Source organism: Siphateles boraxobius, unplaced genomic scaffold (assembly GCF_051911475.1).
Source record: "Siphateles boraxobius isolate OS27281-9 unplaced genomic scaffold, OSU_SipBor_1 25, whole genome shotgun sequence".
NCBI lineage: Eukaryota > Metazoa > Chordata > Actinopteri > Cypriniformes > Leuciscidae > Siphateles > Siphateles boraxobius.
In genome coordinates this window covers 35,024,840-35,046,960 of record NW_027508866.1, presented here as the reverse complement: position 1 = coordinate 35,046,960, position 22,121 = coordinate 35,024,840, and the positions used below count along the sequence as shown (strand labels likewise).

Below are 22,121 nucleotides of genomic sequence, written 5' to 3'. Positions count from 1 at the left end.
GACCCAGGGACGTTTAAGTCCTTGTCACAGTTCGAAGGTCAAAGTTTTGGAAATTATTTAAAAAAAAATATGACCTTGACTTTTAGCCTACAAACATCAGACACAATACCAAAACCAGACTTCACACAGCAGCTCGTACCAGAGGCTTCTAGAGTTCAGCTGATGACCAGACAGCTGTAGAAATATACATACACAGTTCACGTCACCGATCCATAGGCAATAACTGAGAACTTTATTGGGTACTGTAATCTAACAACAGCTGTTATCATACCTGTAAACATGTTACAGAAATGAATTTAACTTAAATGACAATAACATATATTTGGAGAACACGTCCATGAATTCCATGCACATAACAAGACATTTTCCATATGTAGCTGATGCAATATTAAAATTAGACAACCTGTCATATACTCAATACAACTCTAATATTACTTTTCTAAACTTCATATTCACAATTTGTCTAATGCACAGTGTTCCTCATCAGTGACACACTGAATTAAACATAAATGAATGTAAGGACGGTGTATATTTCTAATGCCAAACAATAGCAACATTTCACATGCTATTTTAACTGGAAGAGTAAAGTCCTTTTTGCCCAGTGTCCTTGAGTATATTTGGTTGCAGGGTTTGATGACTAAGATATTTGCGTCACATTTGTATTCATGAGGTTTTGTTCTTTAAGGCATTTACTGAAAGAGAAATATACAGAAGTAACTGGGTTTTCGGGTTTTTCTCAGTTGGATCACTAAAGCTCATCACAGGGTTTCAGGAGAAGCAAAGGCGAACGCTGTTCTTTCATTCTGATTGAAAAGAAAACATTATGCAGTTTGAGTTTGGAAGTGAGATTACTTTGTAAGAGAGAATTGTATGTATGCTGTCAGGAGATCTTTGGAGATATGACGCCTCAGTCATCGGCCTCAACGTTGTTTTGATTCAACAGAACATGCCAGCGTTCGATCTTCTTGTCCTTGTTCTTCAGACATTCATACCAGTGCTTCAGACATTCACCTTTAGCGGTGATACCAAGCTGGCATCCACCTGTGTGGAAAAGACACATGAGATGTTTATGTTGATATTATGGCCAACATATCGTCGCTGTCAGGCAGAAATCTCATATCTATATAATTCGGAATTTTTTTTTTTTTACATTATTTTCATAAATCATTACTATTGGTCCCCCCCCCCTTTACGTCTTTCTTTGGGTTTTGCAAAAACATTAAAGGGATAGTTCACCCAAAAATGAAAATTCTGTCAGTAATTACTCTCCCTCATGTTGTTCAACCCCGTAAGACCTTCGTTCATCTTCAGAACACAAATGAAGATATTTTAGATGAAATCTGAGAGCTGGATCACTCCTCCATTGGCTTCTAAGGGATTGACATTTGTTCCCCGAAAAAGTTATTAAAGAAATCGTTAAAATAGTCCAAGCGACTACAGTGGCTCAATCTTAAAGGGTAACTAAACCCCTGGTCAGAGCCTGACTCCACCCACTGGCAATATTTGAAAAATGCTGTAAAAGTGGGCAGAGCCCAGCGGAGGGGGGCGTGTACCTGGGACGCATCTGTCTGTATGGAACTTGCCTACGTCACCAACAACCCCTTACGTCACAAACCACCGCAAACATCCAATAAGAAAATTCAACTGCAGTAGCCACCGTTCAACCTGAAGAGGGCAGCACTCAGACGTTTTTACACCATATATTGTAGAATTAAAACACTTTATACACAAATGTCAAAAAAGTTACTCGAATCAATGAACAGCACTAATAAAGCCCCATTCTTACAGATCATTAACTAAAAAAAGTTGGTTTAGGGTTTGGTTACCCTTTAAGTTTATCAAGCGACGAGAATACTTTTTTTGCGCAAAACCCCCCCAAAAATAACGACTTTATTTCAACTATTCATTTCCTTCTCTGTGGGTCTCGAGTCAGTTCACTAGTATAATAGCGTAAGCGCTTGTGTGTTGTGCGTCAGACACATCACCCACATGACCAGCGTCGGCCAATAGTGAGCCTACGTGTGACGTAGCTCTACGCTATCACACTACGCTAATTGACTCGAGGCCCACAGAGAAGGAAATGAATAGTTGAAATAAAGTCGTTATTTTTTTATTTCTTTTTTATAAACTTAAGATTGAGCCACTGTAGCCACTTGGACTTTTTTAACGATGTCTTTAATAACTTTTCGGGGAACAAATGTCAATCCCTTAGAAGCCTATGGAGGAGTGATCCAGCTCTCAGATTTAATCAAAAATATCTTAATTTGTGTTCTGAAGATGAACGAAGGTCTTACGGGGTTGAACAACATGAGGGAGAGTAATTACTGACAGAATTTTCATTTTTGGGTGAACTATCCCTTTAAACAATGAAAAGTATTAAAAAGAGCTTGTGACTAAACCTCGTAACTCCATTAGACACTCAAACTGTCAGTCAAACCTCAAAACTCAATCGTGAATGAAGTGCCGCACATAGTTTGGAGTGTCTCTGCTTGTTTGCAAAGCAAGGGTTAATAAAGAACTGGTTATTTTAATAAGCACAGCGTTTTCTTTACTCTACAAACACTATATATAAAAGCTAATGTTATATATATCTGAGGAGCAAAGAAGAGTGTTTTAGTCTAGCATTTATCATCGAATCTTTAAAAACATGAGATTTTTGCCAAATGAAAGAAAAAACTGATTGACCGCATAGCTACAGTAAATTTTATAACCTGCAAGTTGATGAAAACGTAATGTGATGAACTCACGGCCTCTATGCGGCTATTCTAATGACGGACAAAACACATGTCTAAAATCCGCTGCTCAAAAAAAATCCGCTGCTCCATTTGAAGCTTGATTTTGGTAATATGTTAATAATATAAAGACACATGCAAGTGCCTGACAATATATAAAGCCACTATATCAATTTTACAACAGGGTGTTAAATTATTTTTAAAAAATTGTGTTTTTTTCATTTCTTGAAAAGTATAGTTTTTCTGGAGATACAAAGTTTCCGCCCAACAGTGACGATATGTTGGTGGATCTTGGGCTTAATATGAAAAATGTATATTCGCAGTCAGTCATGATTTATTTATTCATCTTGCAAAAGTGTCCAGGGGTTTAAAACTGGTCATATGATCTTAAATGTCACCATGATATCAAAAACGACAGTTCTTTTTTGTGTGTGTGATATTGCAGTATTTATTATAAATGATGTTTGTTTGAAGTGCCCTCATAATCTTGAATCAGAATAACTTCCTCTCCCTCTTGCGGCGACTTCTCTTCTCTGATGATGAGGGCGGAGCAACCTGTCACTCACATGAGATCCGCCAATAGCAAACCACAGCCATCCAATCAATTCCCCACAGACAAAAGCAAGCACTGCCCTAGTTTTTGCTAGTTGAAGAATAAGTTTCACTTGGATATTAGTAGTGGGAAGTTCAGATCATTTTACTGACTCTGAACTGAATCTCGCAGAATTTATTTATTACATGTTAATAGCCAAATTCCCCAAACACTGCTGATCGCATTTAGAATAAGAAAAAAATTGCAATTCAAGGAAAAGGCCAAATTATGAGAAACAGAAACGATTAATTAATTTGTCTGATCTTCAGTCTATGCCTTCAGGGAATAAAAAACTATCACAACTTATGTTTCATGCTGACTTAATAATGTCAGCCCCCAAGAGGCAACTGCTTCATGCCAAAGAAAACCGCTTTTATAACGACTAAATTCTTCTCACATGAATGTACATGATTTCAAACTATCAGTCTACTTTTGATAAAAAAACAAATGCACCTTAAACTCTTTGAATGTGTATATTTTATAATCAATATGTACTTATTATCATTAGTGGAAAACCAATACACGTCGGCCTTAATATTGTGCAAAATGTTCAAATATCGTTTTTTTTATATGGCCTGATCAAGCAACAATTTGAAAAATATTTCTCACCAATGAAATCATTAGATGTTCCCATGTCATAATCCCAGACAGTGATATCCAAACTCTTCTTCGCCAGTTCACCGTGCTTGACGTCATAGCTAAACTCCTGCAATTCCCCCAAAAAATAAAATCATCTGAATATATTTTCAACATAAAAAAACCATGACAGGTCCATTTTCACATGATACATGGCTAAAAAACGTCCTTTTATTATAGTGTCAGAGCGTATTAAAGCACTGTCATGGTGGCATGTCAATGTCGAGCGTGTCAAGACGCTCACTGCAGGTCATATTGCCAGAGACAGATAGAAAGAAAGAGTACCTCATTAAACTCGGGGTTAAGGGTCTTCTTCTTGATCTGAGTTTTAAACTTCGCTTTCTTTCCCATGTCAGGCTTCAGGAAACTTCAGACACACAAAAACACAGTTTAATAAGTCTAGTGAGTGTCGTAAAACAATTCCGACAAGCAAATTACATTTAAATTACACTTTGAGAAGTACTTTTTGGTGAGCTTATTTTTAATTATATACTTACATCTTTACAAATGGGTCAGAATAGCCATTGGAGTCCATTGCTGCCAGATGAGCACATCGCACTACACCCACTATCAGACGACTCTGTTGGCTGTTGTAGGTGAGAGAAACCAGGATACGTCCCCTCTCCTCTGCCTCTTCACTGTCCTTCAACTAAAAAGATGAGGAAACACAATTGTCCTGTGGGTAGATGAACCATTTAGCCGAAACTTTAGTGACTTAAATGCACACAGTTTTGCAGGTGCAGTTCGACTGGGAGAAACAGAGGTCACATGCCTTACTTGACAGGAAAATGGTGATACCAGTTACCAGTGAGAATCTCAAAGGACAATAATGCTTTCTTGGAAACGCTACATTGTAGTGAAATTTGAAATAATGTTGATCTTTTAATGTTTTTTATGTGAATATATTTTAAAATGTAATTTATTCCTGTGATCAAAGCTGAATTTTCAGCATCATTACTCCAGTCTTCAGTGTCACATGATCCTTCAGAAATCATTCTAATGCGCTGATTTGAGGCTCAAGAAACATTTATTATCAATGTTGAAAACTGTTTAATAATTTTGTGGAAACTGTAATACGCTACCATTAATAAGTTTGGGGTAAATACGAATAAAAATGAAATAAATAGAAAAAAAATGATGAATACTTTTATTCAGCAAGAATGCATTAAATTGATCAAAAGTATCAGTAAGTTTAAAAAATTTTTACAAAAGATTTCTCTTTCAAATAAATGCTATTTTTCCCCCCAACTTTTTTATTAAATCAAAGAATCCTAAAGAAAAGATGCATAATGCTTTCCACAAATATAAGAAGTAACTGTTTGATGCTGCAATAATGATGCAGAACATTCAGCTTTGCATCACAGGAATAAATTACATTTTAAAATACATTCAAATAAAAAATATTTCACAATATTACTGTTTTATTGTATTTTTGATCAAATAAATTCAGCCTTGGTGAGCATAAGAGACTTTTTATTTTATTTTTATTTTTTTACAATACTTACAACCAGTACTGTAAGCATTTTCTTTTCATGTGAAATTCTCAAAATGTATGATCCGTTACCTCCTCCTCATAGAGCGCCATCCCACGAGAACCACCAGCGCCAGCAGAACGTCTCACCTGCGTACGAGATGTTAAACTATTCACTACAATGCCATAATCACAGTAAACCTTCCCCAAAACGCTTTACTGTTCCCTTCAGCTTACCGGAATCACTCTCTCAAGACACACATTGAAGGTTTTCTTCTGGTTCATCTTTAGTTTTTTCAAGACCACCCGTGTCTCGCCGATAAACTCATTATGGCCGAACTTGTCCTCATCGCTGACAGAAAGCCTGACAGGGAACAATGAGGATGCTGAACCTTTCAACTCTGGAAAATGTCACGGCTTTAATTGAGTCCACTACAAACTATTTCAACTGAATACATCAGTGAGACTCTCCAAGAATCAAGAAGTTTAAAATGCAATGCAAGAAAACACAATGATCAGCTCATTCCATCATGCAAATGACTTCATCCATTGAGGAAGGAAAATTGAAAACAATTATCATTATGTTATGGCCATTCACATTTACCTGGGAAAGCTTCAGTGCATTGCATATAGTAGAGCTGTTTTTACCTGAGAGTCTTTTTCTGCATGTCTTCATTAGTGATGCCATGATAAACAAGGGTCTCGTTCCACACAGGGTTCAAGGTGGTACGAAGCGTCTTTGTTCTTAGCTTGTTAGACTAAGAGATTGACAAAACACCTTTGTGTGTCTATTACATTCTGTGAGTAATCAATTTCAACAGCAACATCTTCATAATACATAAATCCAATTGCTAATGGATATTTTGGTTGCATGTAAACTAAGCTAGTGATATTTAACATTAGCAGGATCAGTACCTTACTGGCTCCTGGAAGCAAGTGCAATTTCACATAAGGATCAGCCAGACCATTGGAGTCCATTGGTTTCAGACCCTTCCCCAAAGACGGAACAATTGCATGGTTAGCAGTAATACACATGGTGACATGATACTTCAGAAACATGTTTGCAGAAATAGACTGCATCGAAACTCCTCGTTCTAGGGAAGAAAGACAATACCTTTGCTTTGATTATGTTGCAATGCAGTTCGTTTTTCTCCTCCTCGTAGAGCAGACTGAACTCCAGCATGCCCAAAGTGGCTGGAAAGTGGACAACATTGTGTCAGAGAAATGAACAAGAAAAGACCAAAAAATAACAGTCTTACATCAACGGCTTCTCAAATACACGTCTGCTGATTTTATGCAATCTGTGATGCAAGACTTCCACGGTAAATCATTTTGTTCTGTGTGGTTCCCATGGGGTACAAACATGTCCATATGTCAGTGCAAATTAGCATCTTACTGGCATCGTCAGAGTCATAGCTGTTGGCATCCTCTTCATCCTCTGCGGTGGGGGGCGGTGGCTGGCGTGAAGCAGGAACGCTGTTGGCAGCTGGCAAACGTGCGTCGGTCTGCGTAGCAGGTGGTGCCCTGGCCTCCGGTCGACTCGCAGGATCTACAATTCATAACAAGAGACATGCACTTATTGTGCAGACTCTGTTGAAGCAAAATCTGTGATTGCTAGAGCGTTATACTAAAACAATCAAGGAAGGAACCAGTAATCACCAAGTTGAGCATCCAGATCAATACCTCCAGATGCAGCAACCAACTCTAATTCTTTAGCCGTTTTTATCAAAAGCAATCTACAATACGCTTATAGGTTCAGTCCCTCTGGAGCAAATCGGGTCAATGGCGACAAATCAAAACCTTGAAGGATTCAAACCTACACCTTTTTGGGTACCAATCTAGGGGCCACATTTATAAAGATGTGCGTAGAATGATCCTAATTGTGAACGTACAACAATTTCCGAAATGGTCCAACAAACGATTGATAAAACATCCATACACACAAACATTTTCCTAAATGCATCCCACTTTATAAATCTGAGAGATGTGCACTTATTGAACAGATTCTGTTTACGCAAAATCTGTGCAACTGCTACAGTGTAACAATAAAAACAAATAAGGAATGAAAAGTTAAGCATCCAGATCGATACCTCCAAATGCATCAAGCAACTGTAAGAAGCCATTTGGCTGACGCTTTTATCCAAAGCAATCTGCAGTACGCTTATTACAGGTTCAGTCCCTCCGGAGCAATCTGAGGTTAAGCATCTTGATCAAGGGCACAATGGCGACAATCCAATGCAGGATTTAAACTTACAATCTTTTGGTTTCCAGCCCAGGGGCCTCATTTATAAAGACACATGTAGAATGATCCGAAATGTAAACATACACTATTTGCGAATAAAAAATGTCCATACGCACAACATTTTTTCCTAAATTTCCCACTTTATAAACCAGCTTAAATTCAAGTGCAATGTGAGCTCATCAACTGCAACTACAGAACGCCCAAAAATATACATAATATAATAAATATATTAGATGTTTAAACATTATATATACTATATTCATGTATATAAACTATACATGTTGAAAAAAACATTATTTTTTTTCAGGAAATCATACATAATTAATTGAGCTGCTTTTTTGCACCTAGAATAACATTAATGCATATTGCGATTTTAATAAACAACGAATTATTTTAATTACTAGCATGCATGAGCGCAAAATGTTTGTACGCATGCTCTTCAGGTGACTTTCACATCCTTTTTATTATCCCAATATGCTCCTCACTTTTGTCGTTGGATGAAATCCATGGAACTTAGAATCAAATCAAGTACGTGTGTTTTATAATTGAGGCCCCTGATCCTTAACCACAGCACAATCAAAGGGCAATCTAAGTTTTATAATATCCCCATCCTGTGGATAATACATGAGTTGGATATTAGTCTCACCTTTTGGTATGGAAGTCGTGGAAAAGGCCGACACCGGAGGTTTGGAGCTCAGAGCCGGCACTTCTCTCGTCACCACAGGTGGGGAAGTTTGTCCTTCCATGGCGACGTTGGACTGAATTGTGTTCCTGCTCAAAGACTGTCTACCTCTGTCTTCTTCTAGGGCTCTTTGGGATATGACAGAATGCTCCTCCCGTTTAGGGGGCATCGTTTCTGCTGAGCATGGAGAAAACGGGAAAATGATACTGCATGATCGTAAGCCTCATTTCCTCCAAGTGAGATTAAGAGTTATTGAAATGCAGGACACTCACCAGATATCTTCTGCTGCTCTCTGCCGGTGACCTGCATGCTCTCTGAAATGCAATGTAATTTTACAGAATGAAAAAATATATCCGTTCCTTTGAACCGTGAATTATGAAAACATTGCCTCGTGCCTAGTGCGAATGCATTAAAAAGCTGCACAGTATTCAGAATTTGTAATTAGGAATTGCAAAGCAATTTTGGCGTTTACCTTCATTTTTTGTCCGTGAAGGTATCGAGGACTCTTGATTGGTTGATGGATTGGTAGAAGTTGGTGCACTGGTTGTACTGGGCGCTCTCTGATTTGAGATGGGTAAAGGAGCGGGTAAAACCTGCTGTGGTAAACCTTTGAAAAACCAGGCACCAGACCGCTTCAGCATCTTAGGGAAAGAATAAATAGTCATTTGGCAACTTCAATGTAATTTTAGTGCAGTGATTTATTCTAATTCACCACTAATAACATACATTTGTGCTCAGTTCAGCAAACTCTTGCTTGTGTGAGTGAATTTTAAGAGTCTGTTAAAGTAATTTTGTCCTAAAACAGACTGCAGCCAAAGGGGGAAAATGTAAATTTCATTTAAAATCAGCCTTGTTTCCCCATCTTTGCTGTTCCACTTTCCAAGCTCCAAGTAATTTGATACGCTGTGAAGTTGCAAAAAAAGCAAAGCAATTTTCCAACTTAATTTGAATTTTAAGAGATAAAACAACATTAGCTAGGATTCATAGACTCGGAAAAATAGGATGGATTGTTTGCGGTAGCAAGGTAATTGCAAAAACAATGCTGAATTGCATAAGTTTGGATGTTTTTTTTTTTTGTTACAGCATCTGTGAATCTCATTTCAGCCAATTACTATACAAATAAGCATCAGCTGGGAGCTGGATGGCTGGATTATGAAAATGCAGGAACTCTGAATGTCAGCGACTCAATGGATTAAACGTAAAAGGGATTCAGGCTTAACAATCTTGTTGCATTAAAGAGTCTCACATCTCCCGCTGATACTGACCCCGTCTGACAACGAGACTAACCGTGACTTACATCGTCACAAGGATGAATCATCTAATCACAGTCGAACTGTCTTCAAAAGTCAGAGGTGCTGATCTACCCTATCCATTTATATCTCTGAGTAACAAAGAGAGTAATTATTCTGTGCAGCCACTGAAATATTATTCATAACAGATTTGTTGAATCAGACATGCACATACTGTAGCTGCATTGCACCGACAGCAAAGCCATCAATGGCAGGTAAGTGTAGATTTACATTAACAAGCAAAGCTTAAATTAAATGCAAATCCTTTTGTAAGTATAAACCTTTAAACAGATTCAAAATATAAAGAATAATTCATCCAAACAGGAGAATTTTGTCATTATTTTATCATTCTCATGTTATTCCAAACCAACATTAAGTCATTTTTTTTTCCATATAACATAAGGCAAAGTTTGTTTTTTAATCTTAATGCAGCTAATAGCGATCACTGTGATAAAATGTAGTCCACAAAGCAAGGAGTGCAAAAAAAATGCTCCATTGGGTGTAAAATCTATATCCCGGTGCTCTTTGGGGGGATAGTTTAACTCATACAAACGTATCAAGCCACTTGACAATTTTAGTAAATGTATAAAAATATATTTATTTAGTCATGGTTTAGGCAATTTAAATCAGTTCACGAATAACCGCACACCGTCGCGTTGTGGCTAATGTGGGTAACAAACACACTCAGAGTCCTTTTAAAGAACAATGAATTAGTCATGTGACAGTCACCTGATTACTTCATTTGGAAGAGACACAAGAGAGAAGACAGTTTTCAGATAATTACTGATAGAAAGGAAACATCACACTAGAACATAACCAACCAATATATTCAAATAAACAAAATATTCCATAACATCAACATAAAGAAAATTTTAGATATAATTTTGATTTTGTTACATAATGTGGAATTTGATAGAATGTGGCCCATATGACATTTTACCGATTTTGCATTTTCAAATCAGTGCTTTTCAAATTCAATGTTTTATTTCAGCTAGTTGCTAAAGCAACATGTCTAATCTTAGTTTAGTTTGCTGTTGAAGTACTAACTAAATCGTAATAATGTAAAAAAAATATATAATAAATCATATCCTATCTAGATATTAGAAAACGAATAAAATTACAAAAAACTTTAACAAAAATTCAATCTAGTACAAAATATTACCAAAAACTATAATAGTATATCAATGCTACTAAATAAACAGTGCAACACAAACAAAAGGCGAACAGTGTTTTGTGTTTGTCAGTGTCATCAAACTTTCTGAAGTAAAACTGTATAAAGTGATTTGAGAGCTAAAGAAGTAAACAACTGAATTTTGAGTCTGTTCCTAATACAAAGCGATCATCATGTGACTTCACAATACTAGTGGACAAATCGCATGGACTACTGTAATGACACTTTTTATTTTGTTTTTTTAAGCTTGACAGTCATGGTCACAATGACCGGTCATTGTTGGCTCAGAAATTCCCCCCTTGTGTGAAAAAAAATGCGAATAATGACAATTTTAGGTTTGCATCTCACCTCTTTTTGCTCACAGCAGATTTTGCACAGCCATTTTGGACTGGAACGACTGATGCTTTGAACGCCACACTTCGTGCACATGTTCTGTGGAGGTGAAACACAAACAAGCCTCAGGAGGCTGCGCAGGTGTAAACGCACTCAGATGGCATTAACCTCCTCTGGAGTTCCATCACTACTGAAAAACAGCCCACACACTAAATATCCCCTGCGGGATCAATAAAGAGTCTATCGATCTTTGTGTCATGCACCAAAAAAAAAAAAAAAAGGCCTGTGCACGCCGACTGCGTCTTTATTTCCCATCATGTAGACTGATTGGCATCCCTCTTAAACGTGCACGTGGCTCAGTATTGGGCAGGGCATAATAAAGATAAGTGCATATCACTCATTCATTTCTGCTTGGTTATTTTTGGACAATCATTATTGGAAGACGTACATTAGATAATTGAATGAGGTTGAATGTTTAGCTGTGTCCCACTTCAGAGGCTGCATTCTTCAATGTCTGCATTTGAAGGCGAATCAGCGTGACGAAGGCTGGCCCAATTCGAAGGTTTGAATGCGACCTACACATGCGTCCTTTGTTTCCCAGGCCATGAAGGATAGAAGAGTGGACCCTTTGTGGCCCAGACTATCCCAAGATCCATTGTCTGCTGGTGAACTGGAATTGTAAATGCCAGATTACTCTTTTAAATGCAAGTATTTGGTTTCAACTTGCTCGAGTATCTAACGATGCAAATGGAAAAAAAATCTGAAAGTGGTCCAAACTGGCATATCTGCTAAGATGTGGTTATAGATAGTTTACACTCTTTATTGTGCACATAAATGGACCAAGGTGATCATATTTAAACAGGTTTTGTTTTCAGACTGTTGAATACAACTTCGAGAAAGTCCAGTACAAGCGTTACTGCCGCTCGTCAACGGCAGCTGTCACAAGCTATGTTTCCATCCAAAGTTGCGAATTTAACTTATGTGCAAGTTCTGGAAGGTAATTCTGGCATTTCAGATGCTCTGCCTCGAGATCGGTCTCCTGGTATGTCCAGTTAAGCCATACCATCGCAAAAGTCTTTTTTGATTGAGTGTTTCGCATTGTAAATGTGTTTCCGTGGGGGGTGGGGGTGGGGGGGGGTACATAGTATACAATAGTACATTGTGTTTAATTTGTCGTTTAATGAGATCTAAGATATGTTGTTAGCGGCGAGAATTTTCACGTGGATATATACATAGATCCGACTGTTATCTTCATGTACTTTAATGGTCCAGTAGCAGAACTTTTGCCAAGCGTGTCAGAGGTTCTGGGTTCTAACCAACACTAAGTAGTACAGTTTTTTCCCCTCATCAAAACCGATGGTTTATTAGTGGTTGTATATCAAGCAGGGACACGTTTTTTTGTGCATTATGTTTTGTGATTTCATCGTAACGAATAGAGAGTCTCTCCGCAACGGATTGAAGCGCGCGCCTGTATCCGCGCCACTGATCGCAGCGGCAACAAGCACTTTGGTCACTAGATTTCAAAAACAACACATTTCAGATCGCCTCTTATTTAACAAACGAACGAAATGAATGCTCTACTAGAGTTAAATGGAGATGTTTTATTTATTTGTATTGGTACATCCGTGCGGCGAGATGTTTCAAAAGTGGTGGCGACACAATCGACCCTGGCAAAAAGTGGTGGGGACATGTCCCACCTGCAAATTACACCTATGATTAGGTGACAAAAGCAATCCACCTTAGGCTAGACCGTCCCATTGAACAACAACCGGTGCGGACTTCGAAGGATACAGCCTCTGAATTGGGACACAGCTTATGTGTACCTTTTTACACTCGGCACACACGACCGTACTGACGCCCGCGAGGCCGAACTGCTGGCCGCAGAGTAAGCAACGGGAGTATCCGTCACCACAGGCCGTCTGCTTCATGCTGTCCAGGCGATTTACCAGACGCCTGCGAGATGAAACACGACAAAGTATAACATCAGCAGTACACTCTCCTTTAAGTGATTAAATACCTCTACAAATGCATTGATGTAAAGAACTGAGAGTGAAGGCGATTTGCAAGCAAAGTGCTGAGAGAGAGAGAGAAAGAGTGAGTGAGAAAGAAGGCAGTGCCGTTCTTGTTTAGTTAGCACTATTCATTTCTTCCAGTACATTCCTCGGCTGACTCTTGGCTCGTAAAAAAGCTTGAACACACTAGTCTTCTCAATCACTTGGACAGATGTGCTTGGGCTGAATTGCCCTGCAGAATGAGAGGAAACTATTAGGCAATGTCCCTCTGTCACGGACGGGTCTCAGGTGTTGGGTCAATATTGCTTTTGTCCAGTTCTGTGTGCACTAATGTGATGGCATTCATAGGATGGAGGGAACTGACCCTGCGGTTCTTATGAAAACATGTTTGGTCAACTAATGGAAGAGTGAATGTTAGAATTTTTTGAAAAGTCATAACTTTTTGAAATGCATATGTCCTGTTAGCAGTGCAGAAATTACACACTGTATCAAGAAAAGTCACATTTATTTATACAGCGCTTTATGCAATACAGATTGTTTTAAAGCAGCTTACTTGTTAATATTATAAAATTTCATATTATATATGAAAGAAACCTTTCATAAATTAATTTCAGCTGTAAGGACAAGTGTCATTATTCAGCTAAAGTCAGTTCAATGTTGATTCAATAACAGTGTCAATGTCACAAAGTCAGTGTCATTATTCAGCTCAATTCAGTTCAAATTTTGTTTTCATCTGATTATGTCAGTGCATAAAATCAATAATATTAATGAATATCAATTGTCTTATAAACCCTAACTTTTGCTACTTAGTTTCAGATGTTTCTCCTGAAATGCCATATGAGGAATAAAAATGGAAACATGACACAATTGTTGATATAAAATAGAACTACAGAGCTACAAAATAAATCATGCTGATACAATAAACCAAAATCGATCAAGCAAGAAGCTTCAGCAAAGTCTATTAGTCTCTATTTAATTGTATAGCTTTCTGGAACAGACATTTGGGATAATTGTTTTAGGCAGAGGAAAACATTGCACAGACATTGTTTGTCCATATCTCAAGAGACTTTACCTAAAATATCAAAGTTGTCTCAGTTGTTACTCATATTTCTTGAAATAAATAGAAAAGACACAAATGTAAATACATTAACCTGTATTTTGTCGGCTTATTGAAGTGTGCATGTGTGATATGTAACAGGAAAGCCTACTTACTGCTGATTTAAGCCCATCTAGGCAAACTAAACTAAATATATCGCAAACTTCAGCTCTTTCTTGACACAAGAAAGGATAAAAATGTGTTCTCATCTCGAGCAGCCGAAGTAGAAATTGTACAGTAAAAATACTGCTTATTATTTAACATCACAGCTCACATAACAAATGAAATATTTAGACACTACCAGGGAATAACCCGATTTTTTTATGTTTTTTGAAAGAAGTCTCTTCTGTTCATCGAGTCTGTGAAATATTATTATAATTTAAAATACTGTAGCTGTTTTCTATGTGAATATATAGTAAAGTGTAATTTATTCCTGTGATCAAAGCTGAATGTTCAGCATCATTACTCCAGTCTTCAGTGTCACATGTTCTAATATGAAATCATTCTAATATGATGATTTGCTGCTCAAGGAACATTTATGATTATTTGCAATGTTGAAAACGGTTGTTCTGCTTCATATTTTTGAGGAAATTGTTATACTTTTTTCAGTATTCTTTGATGAATACAAAGTACAAAAGAATAGAATTTATTTGAAATTGTTACTGTTGATCAGTTTAATGCTTCCTTGCTGAATAAAAGTATTCACTTTTTTCCAAAAATGGTAGTGTACTTGCAATAAAAAGTTTTTTCCAGGTCTATCTTACAGAACAAGACCCATCAGTTTCTTGGAGAGACAACTAACAAGTTAAAGAGATCTCAATCAGGAAAAGAAGACTTCAAATCAACGTCTCACCCAATCCTCTCTTGCTCCATGGCCTCCATCATCTTGGCTCTCGCCAGCACGTTGTTGATAATTCCCTTCTCCTCATCCGTCAGCTCCTCAGTTCCAATGGTGGACTCCATCTGGCCCGTCCTGAACACACAGGCATAATAATCAAACACACAAACCCATCTGCAGCGCCGAATGCTTAAATACACCACCGAAAACTCCCATCTGTCCCTATTATTACCCAATCACAATCAACAACAGAGGGGATTTAAGAGGAGCACCGTGCTGCGCATACGGAAACGCATCGGTCGGAGAATAAATGTTTAAAGGTAAAGCAATAACAACAGCTGTTTTGTACTTTATCTCCAGTGAAAGTGAAATCTGCTCGGTGCCTTTTGACATTACAGCATGTCATATCATTAATGAGTCAATGCATCGCTCTTTCCGGCGTGTTGGGCAAATGCTATTTCGTCCCCACAGAGATGCTCGAACCGCTGATTGAAAATGTCGAGGTGACAGAGGACATGACTGATTGCCATCTGAGGGTGAAATAAAGAGGAGGAGGACACAGAGACTGAATAAAGGGGAAATGGAGGGAGAGTGATGATCAGAAATTACATCACACTCTCGCCAGTGCCGTCACTATTCATCTCATCAGCTGTTTCCATACGTCCGAAAACATATTCCTGGCGTCTCTAAGGGCCTGCTGGGTCTTCAAAGACTCTACCGAAACCATCAACAACAAAAAATCAAACGTGTTTGCATTAGCTATGCAAAAAACCCTTCTGAGATTAATACCAAATGCTGACGACTACAAAAACATCAGCCTTGCACTTAAATGTAAATGCCTGCAACTCAAACTAAGCTACATACAAATAACATCCAATGCAGACGGAGACACATTTATGGAGCGATAAACAAATAAAAGGAAGGATGTTTTGCTCTACAGCTTAACTAGATTTATTACAAGCAACTCAATTGGTCTTAGTACTGAGCACATCTGTTTGGCTTCGATATAAAAGCAATTTGTAAGAAATCTTCTACAGTTATGTGTGCGAGCTTCTCTTGTTTGACTTGGTTATAATATTTCGAGCTTATGCACCAAAGTATTTTCCATTTATTTGGTGTGGACGTTTCACAGCTTTTTGCCAGTCTTTTATTAAGCAACACTTAAGCAACGTCTGAACAACCATTAGTCACAGACTATAATAGGTTAGGAGCTGGTCCATGTCTTTCCGGTTGGGTCAGTTGTTGGGAGCTGTGCATCAATGTGCCCAAAATGTCATTTTCTATGCTGGGACGTTCAGGACATTGATTGCATTATTGTATTAATGGCTAAATCAAAATCAATATCACTGAGCCATGACATATAGACAGTCTCATAAAAAGCGAGCACAGATGCGGAAATCTTTGGCTGAGTTTGATACAAACACATTAAACCTTCAACTAGACAATCTTAAAAATACAGTTTCTAATTAGAACCAACAAAAGTTCTAATATGATGCCAAAAGAGAACATTTATTTGTTTAACATCTAATTTTGGTGTCTTAACCCTATAAAGCCTACTGTATCATATTTGATACACAAATATATTAGGCCTCTAAATTATCGACATGATCAGAACTTTTGCTGTTGCAAAAATTTCTGCTCCATGCCTTCTGCTGTCTGATTGATAGTTTATACTTTTTTAGCAAGTATAAAAGCCTTTTAGTTTAATTGCAAAATCGTCCTGAAGCTAAAATATGATCACCTAAATGCCACATCACTGCGCTCTGGAACCAGATTAGACATTTGGCACATGATCAGCACACCTGGATTTGGCAAACACCACTTCTTTTCCACACCTGCCTGCGGTTGCCAACATCCCTGCACACATCCACAATCTATATCCTCAGCTGCTTCAGCGCGGCTGATATTATTGCTTATAATACACTCTAGTGAGCTCTTATACTGTGATTTATATACGCCTTGGGGCTTGTAGACCCCCAACCATCCAGCCACTTTAATAAAAACACCTGCTTCATTCATTCACATGCCCTTTTTCCACACCAGTCCTGAGTTTCCAGAATACAGTAGGCCTATTTAACCACATCAAGGTAAGTAATCTTACAGGTTAACGAGATGTGGGATAATGATGCTTGGATTAATTGGGGCATCGAGTGGGTGGTAAATGGAGAGATGTGCTGGTTTAAACACACAAGGATGTCTGTAATCATATCAAAGAAGAATTAGTGGACCAAAACTAGTTTTAAACATGATGATTAAGATGCTTAATCATGTAAAGTGCTGTTGTTTGCATCTTTTTGTAATTTGGATGTATTGTGTTGCATACTGCATTTGGCAACAATGGTCATGGAAAGACATCATATTTGCTCACCTTCATGTTGTTCCAACCCTTTTGGGTTCTCGTAAAACATCCAAAAAAAACTAATTTGAAATCATCTTTACATAGACTTTTTTCCTTAGAGGAAAGTCAAATTTGTTTATGTAGCGCTTTTCACAATACACACAGCTTTACCGAAAATCATGTTGTTAATGATTATAATATCTCAATGTTTTTAGTCACATTTAGCATATTAGAGCTGTAATATAATATAGCTTGAATTCTGCGATGATGCAAGCAATCAAGCAGTTGGGATTTGCTCGTTTATATCGCCCTTTGTAAGTAAACTGTATGTATGTGGTTAAAGTTGCACACTTCTACATCTAACTTTATATAAAGATCTGGGCGATAATATAGTTACATTTTTTGATGAAATAAAAAAAAACAGGAAGTTAAAATTTGCTATATAGTATTACAACTCAGGACCTTTAACTTATAAGTGGGCCTGCAAACAATGCACATGTATTAATGACAAGGTACAGCTCTATTATTCAAAATAATGATCAGGACATAATGCAAAGTGCATATTACAATAGTGAAGCACATCAACTTGTGCACATTTAAAAGGCTCATTTTGTGTTGGTGTGGACTTTACACTTCTAGTAGCTGTAGACTAGGGGCTCTACTAGTTAAGCTACAGGACAGGGTTAAACCATTAAAAAAACATTAAGCCATGCTGCTAATGTGGGTGATGAGGATTCAAATCCAGCTTGACTTTTCAACCATATTATCCACATCATTTCTCATTTGTCATCTCTCTACTTTGAATAAACTGGCCAAAAAAGTTATTTAGAAAATGTACATTGACTCTTCTGTGAACATAACCAATAAATCAGGTGTTAGGAAGCTTTTATAAAAGGAAAGAAAAGGCGCGCTTAGTAAGCAGCTCCGGAAGCAATTGTACAGTACGTTTGCTGCGCTGCCAAGAGGAAAAACCCATGTCACTTACAATTCATCAGCAGCTGGCGAGCAGGAGAAGCGTCACTAGCCCACGGAAATGCTCCACAAATTGACATGAAGTAAAAAGAAACAGAGGCGTTTTAGCTCCACAATACAATGTGGTCCTCTAAGGGATTTTGCAGTGTGCTTCCTGTGCACTTGCGAGCGAGTGTCTGTGTGTATGTCCATTGCAAAAGGCCTAACGAGATGGAAAATGGATTTGAACAAAGCCAACAAAAAAAAATTCTCTATTACAGGAAAAAGAGGTGAAAAGTTCAATCTAACTTAAGGAAAGCAGAAAAGAAAGGCTGTATACATCATCTTACTTAAGACTTGATTTATAAGAAGCATTTAATGCATGCTTTGCAACAAGGAAAGTTGCATGTGACATTTCTTATAATTCACCACCACGATGCTGTCACCGAAAGTGCATGTATAAAATTTTAAAGCGCCTTGATACACTGTATCTGACCTATTTAACTTATTCCCGTAACATACACTCTTCTCACAGAATGCACACTAACACACCATCAGCATCAACACGCACAAGATCATCCACCTACTCTAGACGCTGAGAGCTTCACTGGTAAGAAGCGGCTTACCAGATTACTGAGAACCCCAACAACTTTATCCCTTTACCGACATTTTGATGAGTCTCCCTTTGAGTAAACGGATGCAGAACAGTGATAAATCCACAGCTATGTGGCATGGTGGAGATGCAGAGCTGACAGTGGACTGTCAAAGAGGGTTACCCTTATTTTTACACGCCTTTGAGCAGTGAATGTATTCAATGGAGGGGGGGTATTTTCTATTCGGGCCTCAGCAAAGGGAGAGGAGTACCTCAAGGCTCTGTTTCGGGTCCTCTGAAGCTCTGATTAGACAGTAAAAGGAGAATGTTAAAGTCAACATTAAATAAAAATGGACTCTATGTACCTTCTTAATTCATGTTTCTGGTCTTATTGTAATGATTTAGTGGTGCACAATCTTTCATCACAATGTGATACTTCTTGTTTCCTCTTTGATGGCTGACATCACCAATCCCTCCCTGACATACAGAAACCACATTTCACCATTCAAACAATTTCTGACAGATAAAATGATGCATGTTTCTGGTCTTATAGTGAAGGATTCATTAATGCACATTATTGCAAAGAAATACATATTTCTTATGTCCTCATAAGTTTTCCTCAAATCTGTCGGAACTTGCTCGGCTCAATAAACGTACATTTTCTGACTATTATGTTTTATATGTCAGGCTTTACAGGGTTAATACAAAGCAGTAGTAATCAGATTAGTTGTGGAGTATCTAACATTGCCTACATTTAATTTTCAGCACTGACTCGAGTAAGTAGACACTGCCATTAAGTCTTGTAAAGTGTTAATAGCCATGTTCTGGATGGTTTGTACTTTCAGTTCTGATAGCTGAGAGCAAAGGCAGCCACTAATCCTACACATATAGCCAGCCAAGCGTTAAGGAATTAGAGAAAGATCTGAGCTGAAAGAATGCTGGAGTTTAGACTATGACTATAAGAAACCTGGATGGGAAGCAATCATGACCTATTCTTCATCCCGTGGAGCCCGAGGCCATGCGCACTGCATGCACCATAACTGCACATTTTCTGAGATTGCCTTTCCTTTTCATTGATCAGACTATGCCAAATGTTGCAATTCTTTTATATGCAAAGGAAAAGGGTATTTTTAAGCTCAAACCTTCTCTTTAAGAACAAAAACTGTTTTCCATTGTAGATGTGTCTGTCAAGCAACATTTATTGCCTTTGAATGCCGTCAGATCACAGTCTCGCACACAAAAGCACGTCCCAGAGAGAAAAGACTCAACTTCCCATTACATAACGCACACTCATCATGAGCATTTTGAGGATGTTGTTCAAAAGCCCTATGAGCTGTTCACAACTATTTGATGTGCTGTCTCATTCGATGCTAAGCAACTCAGAGACAATTTGAATCTATGCTCTAAAAACTGAGTGCAAACAACCTGCCGAGAATGATGTAAAATTTAACATGACGCCCAGAAACCTTTTGCATTATAGCATTTAAATCCCAATTTGCCCGCCAGCACACCAAACTCCACCAAACTCATGCATGCAAAAGAAGAGTGGCACAAAGTCAGAATCAATTCCAAACACATCAAGTCATTAATTGCACAAACATGCATGAACGTCTCTGCCATCTGTGTTGCTTTGCAATGTTGAAGCATCTATGCATACAGTACTCTACAGTGATGTCTAATAATAGAGCTCGCTGCCACGACAGGTCCGAAATTTACAAACATTTGTTTTAATGCAAATTATCCATCAAAGGTTTATAGACATGTATATCATTCATTACGCTCTTCCTGTACGGTTGCATTTGGCAAATTCAGCTACAACTTCACCTAAATGGTTTAAATGCAATTAAATGCAAGGCCTCTGTGCACATACATAATTCATTCTATATTACAGCAATACACATTCAGGACTGTGTGGATATTTGTGTTGAATTATAAGAGCCCTGTAAGTTGATGCAAGCTGTCAGTGATGTGAAGTCACTCACCGCCACTGATGGTGAGATGCTCTCCTCGGCTCAGCAGCAGTACAGATGAAGATGTGTGTCTTTCTCTCCTCCACACTGGTGCAGGAATGATGCTTTAATACTGTCTTTAGGGAGAAGAAAAGCCAAACCCCCACCCCCTCCTATCTGACCGAGCTGCGCTGTGATCCAATGAGAAAGAAAGAGCAGAAATCATTTACACGGCACATACCTGATGAAGATGATGATGATGGTAGTCAACAATTTTTCAAATCCACCTCCTCCGCCTGCCTTCCTTCCTATAGGCCTGTATCATATTGTATTATTACTATTATTTGTACACTTACATAGCAACATTTTATTTTATATACATCTTATCCAGTTTTGTTTTCCAGTGAGAACGCTTTTTTCTTTTTTTCAATCACTGTCTTTTCCTTCGGCTCATTAGTTTTAAAAGGTCACGTTCGCCTCTGTGCGAGCGAAATGACCAATTATGCTATAATTTGTTATAATTAGAAATAGTGAGAAAAAAATTACAGTCAGTGAACAAGGGACATCATGAAATTCTACTGCCCCCTTGTGATTACATTTGTAGTGAATTATCCTTACAAAACATTTACCATGGTAACCACAATTTGTCAAAACACTAGAGTTACTGCAGAAAAACTCTGAAAAAATAATAAACAATGACAAAAATGCAGGTTAGTGGACACCTGATAAAATCATCAACACATTAGTTTTGCTATTGTTAAATAAAGCTAATAAAAATTCTTTCTGTTAATTGAAATAACACTGAAATAAAATAATACATTTGAATGAAAATTAGAAATGTCACCTGAAATAAAATAAGGTTAAGTACGAAAAGTCCAAACACTGAAATTTAAATAATGCTAAATGGAGATATTTAACACAAAACTAATAAAAATGACTAAAGCAAAAAACAAAATTATTCAAACATAAATAATAGATGAAAAACTTAAACTTTGAAAAACTTAAATTAAAATTGTTGACTGAAATACAATAAGATTAAGTAGTACAATTACTAAAACTGAAATAAATATAATTTACAGCTAAACGGAAACAAAAAATAATAAACATCCACTTTAATTATTAATTTAAACTAAAATTTCAATGAAAACAGAGTGTATAAAAATAAAAGCTAATCGAAAATATGACTAAAACTGAAAT

General features: G+C 37.6%; 1 protein-coding gene across 3 annotated transcripts; it reads right to left on the bottom strand.

The window, feature by feature from the left end:
• Window positions 1-209: 209 nt before the first annotated feature.
• rph3aa (rabphilin 3A homolog (mouse), a) lies at window positions 210-21,139 on the bottom strand. Of its 3 annotated transcripts, none has more exons than XM_077243755.1 (17): window positions 20,958-21,139; window positions 15,110-15,229; window positions 12,972-13,101; window positions 11,164-11,247; window positions 8,828-8,996; window positions 8,628-8,669; window positions 8,320-8,529; window positions 6,828-6,980; window positions 6,546-6,625; window positions 6,347-6,421; window positions 6,080-6,189; window positions 5,669-5,795; window positions 5,525-5,581; window positions 4,458-4,609; window positions 4,246-4,327; window positions 3,934-4,030; window positions 210-1,041 (listed from the first exon to the last, which is right to left on the bottom strand). In XM_077243755.1, exons 2-17 carry the CDS (start codon window positions 15,217-15,219, stop codon window positions 908-910), a joined length of 1,812 nt encoding a protein of 603 aa, XP_077099870.1. In that variant the 5' UTR covers window positions 15,220-15,229; window positions 20,958-21,139; the 3' UTR covers window positions 210-907. The 3 variants fall into 3 exon arrangements, with proteins under 3 accessions (XP_077099870.1, XP_077099869.1, XP_077099871.1); XM_077243754.1 differs by having other exon boundaries at window positions 8,320-8,532; window positions 20,958-21,050; XM_077243756.1 differs by lacking the exons at window positions 12,972-13,101; window positions 20,958-21,139 and having other exon boundaries at window positions 8,320-8,532; window positions 15,110-15,230.
• Window positions 21,140-22,121: the final 982 nt, after the last annotated feature.

What these genes read in the sequence shown, in the direction of transcription:
- rph3aa (XM_077243754.1), bottom strand. Translation starts at nt 15,219, where the DNA reads ATGGAGTCCACCATTGGAACTGAGGAGCTGACGGATGAGGAGAAGGGA. An exon ending in TCTGACCCATTTGTAAAGAT is followed by an intron (nt 4,328 to 4,457) that starts GTAAGTATATAA and finishes GTGTGTCTGAAG; the next exon opens with TTTCCTGAAGCCTGACATGG. An exon ending in AACATCTAATGATTTCATTG is followed by an intron (nt 1,042 to 3,933) that starts GTGAGAAATATT and finishes TTTTCCACACAG; the next exon opens with GTGGATGCCAGCTTGGTATC.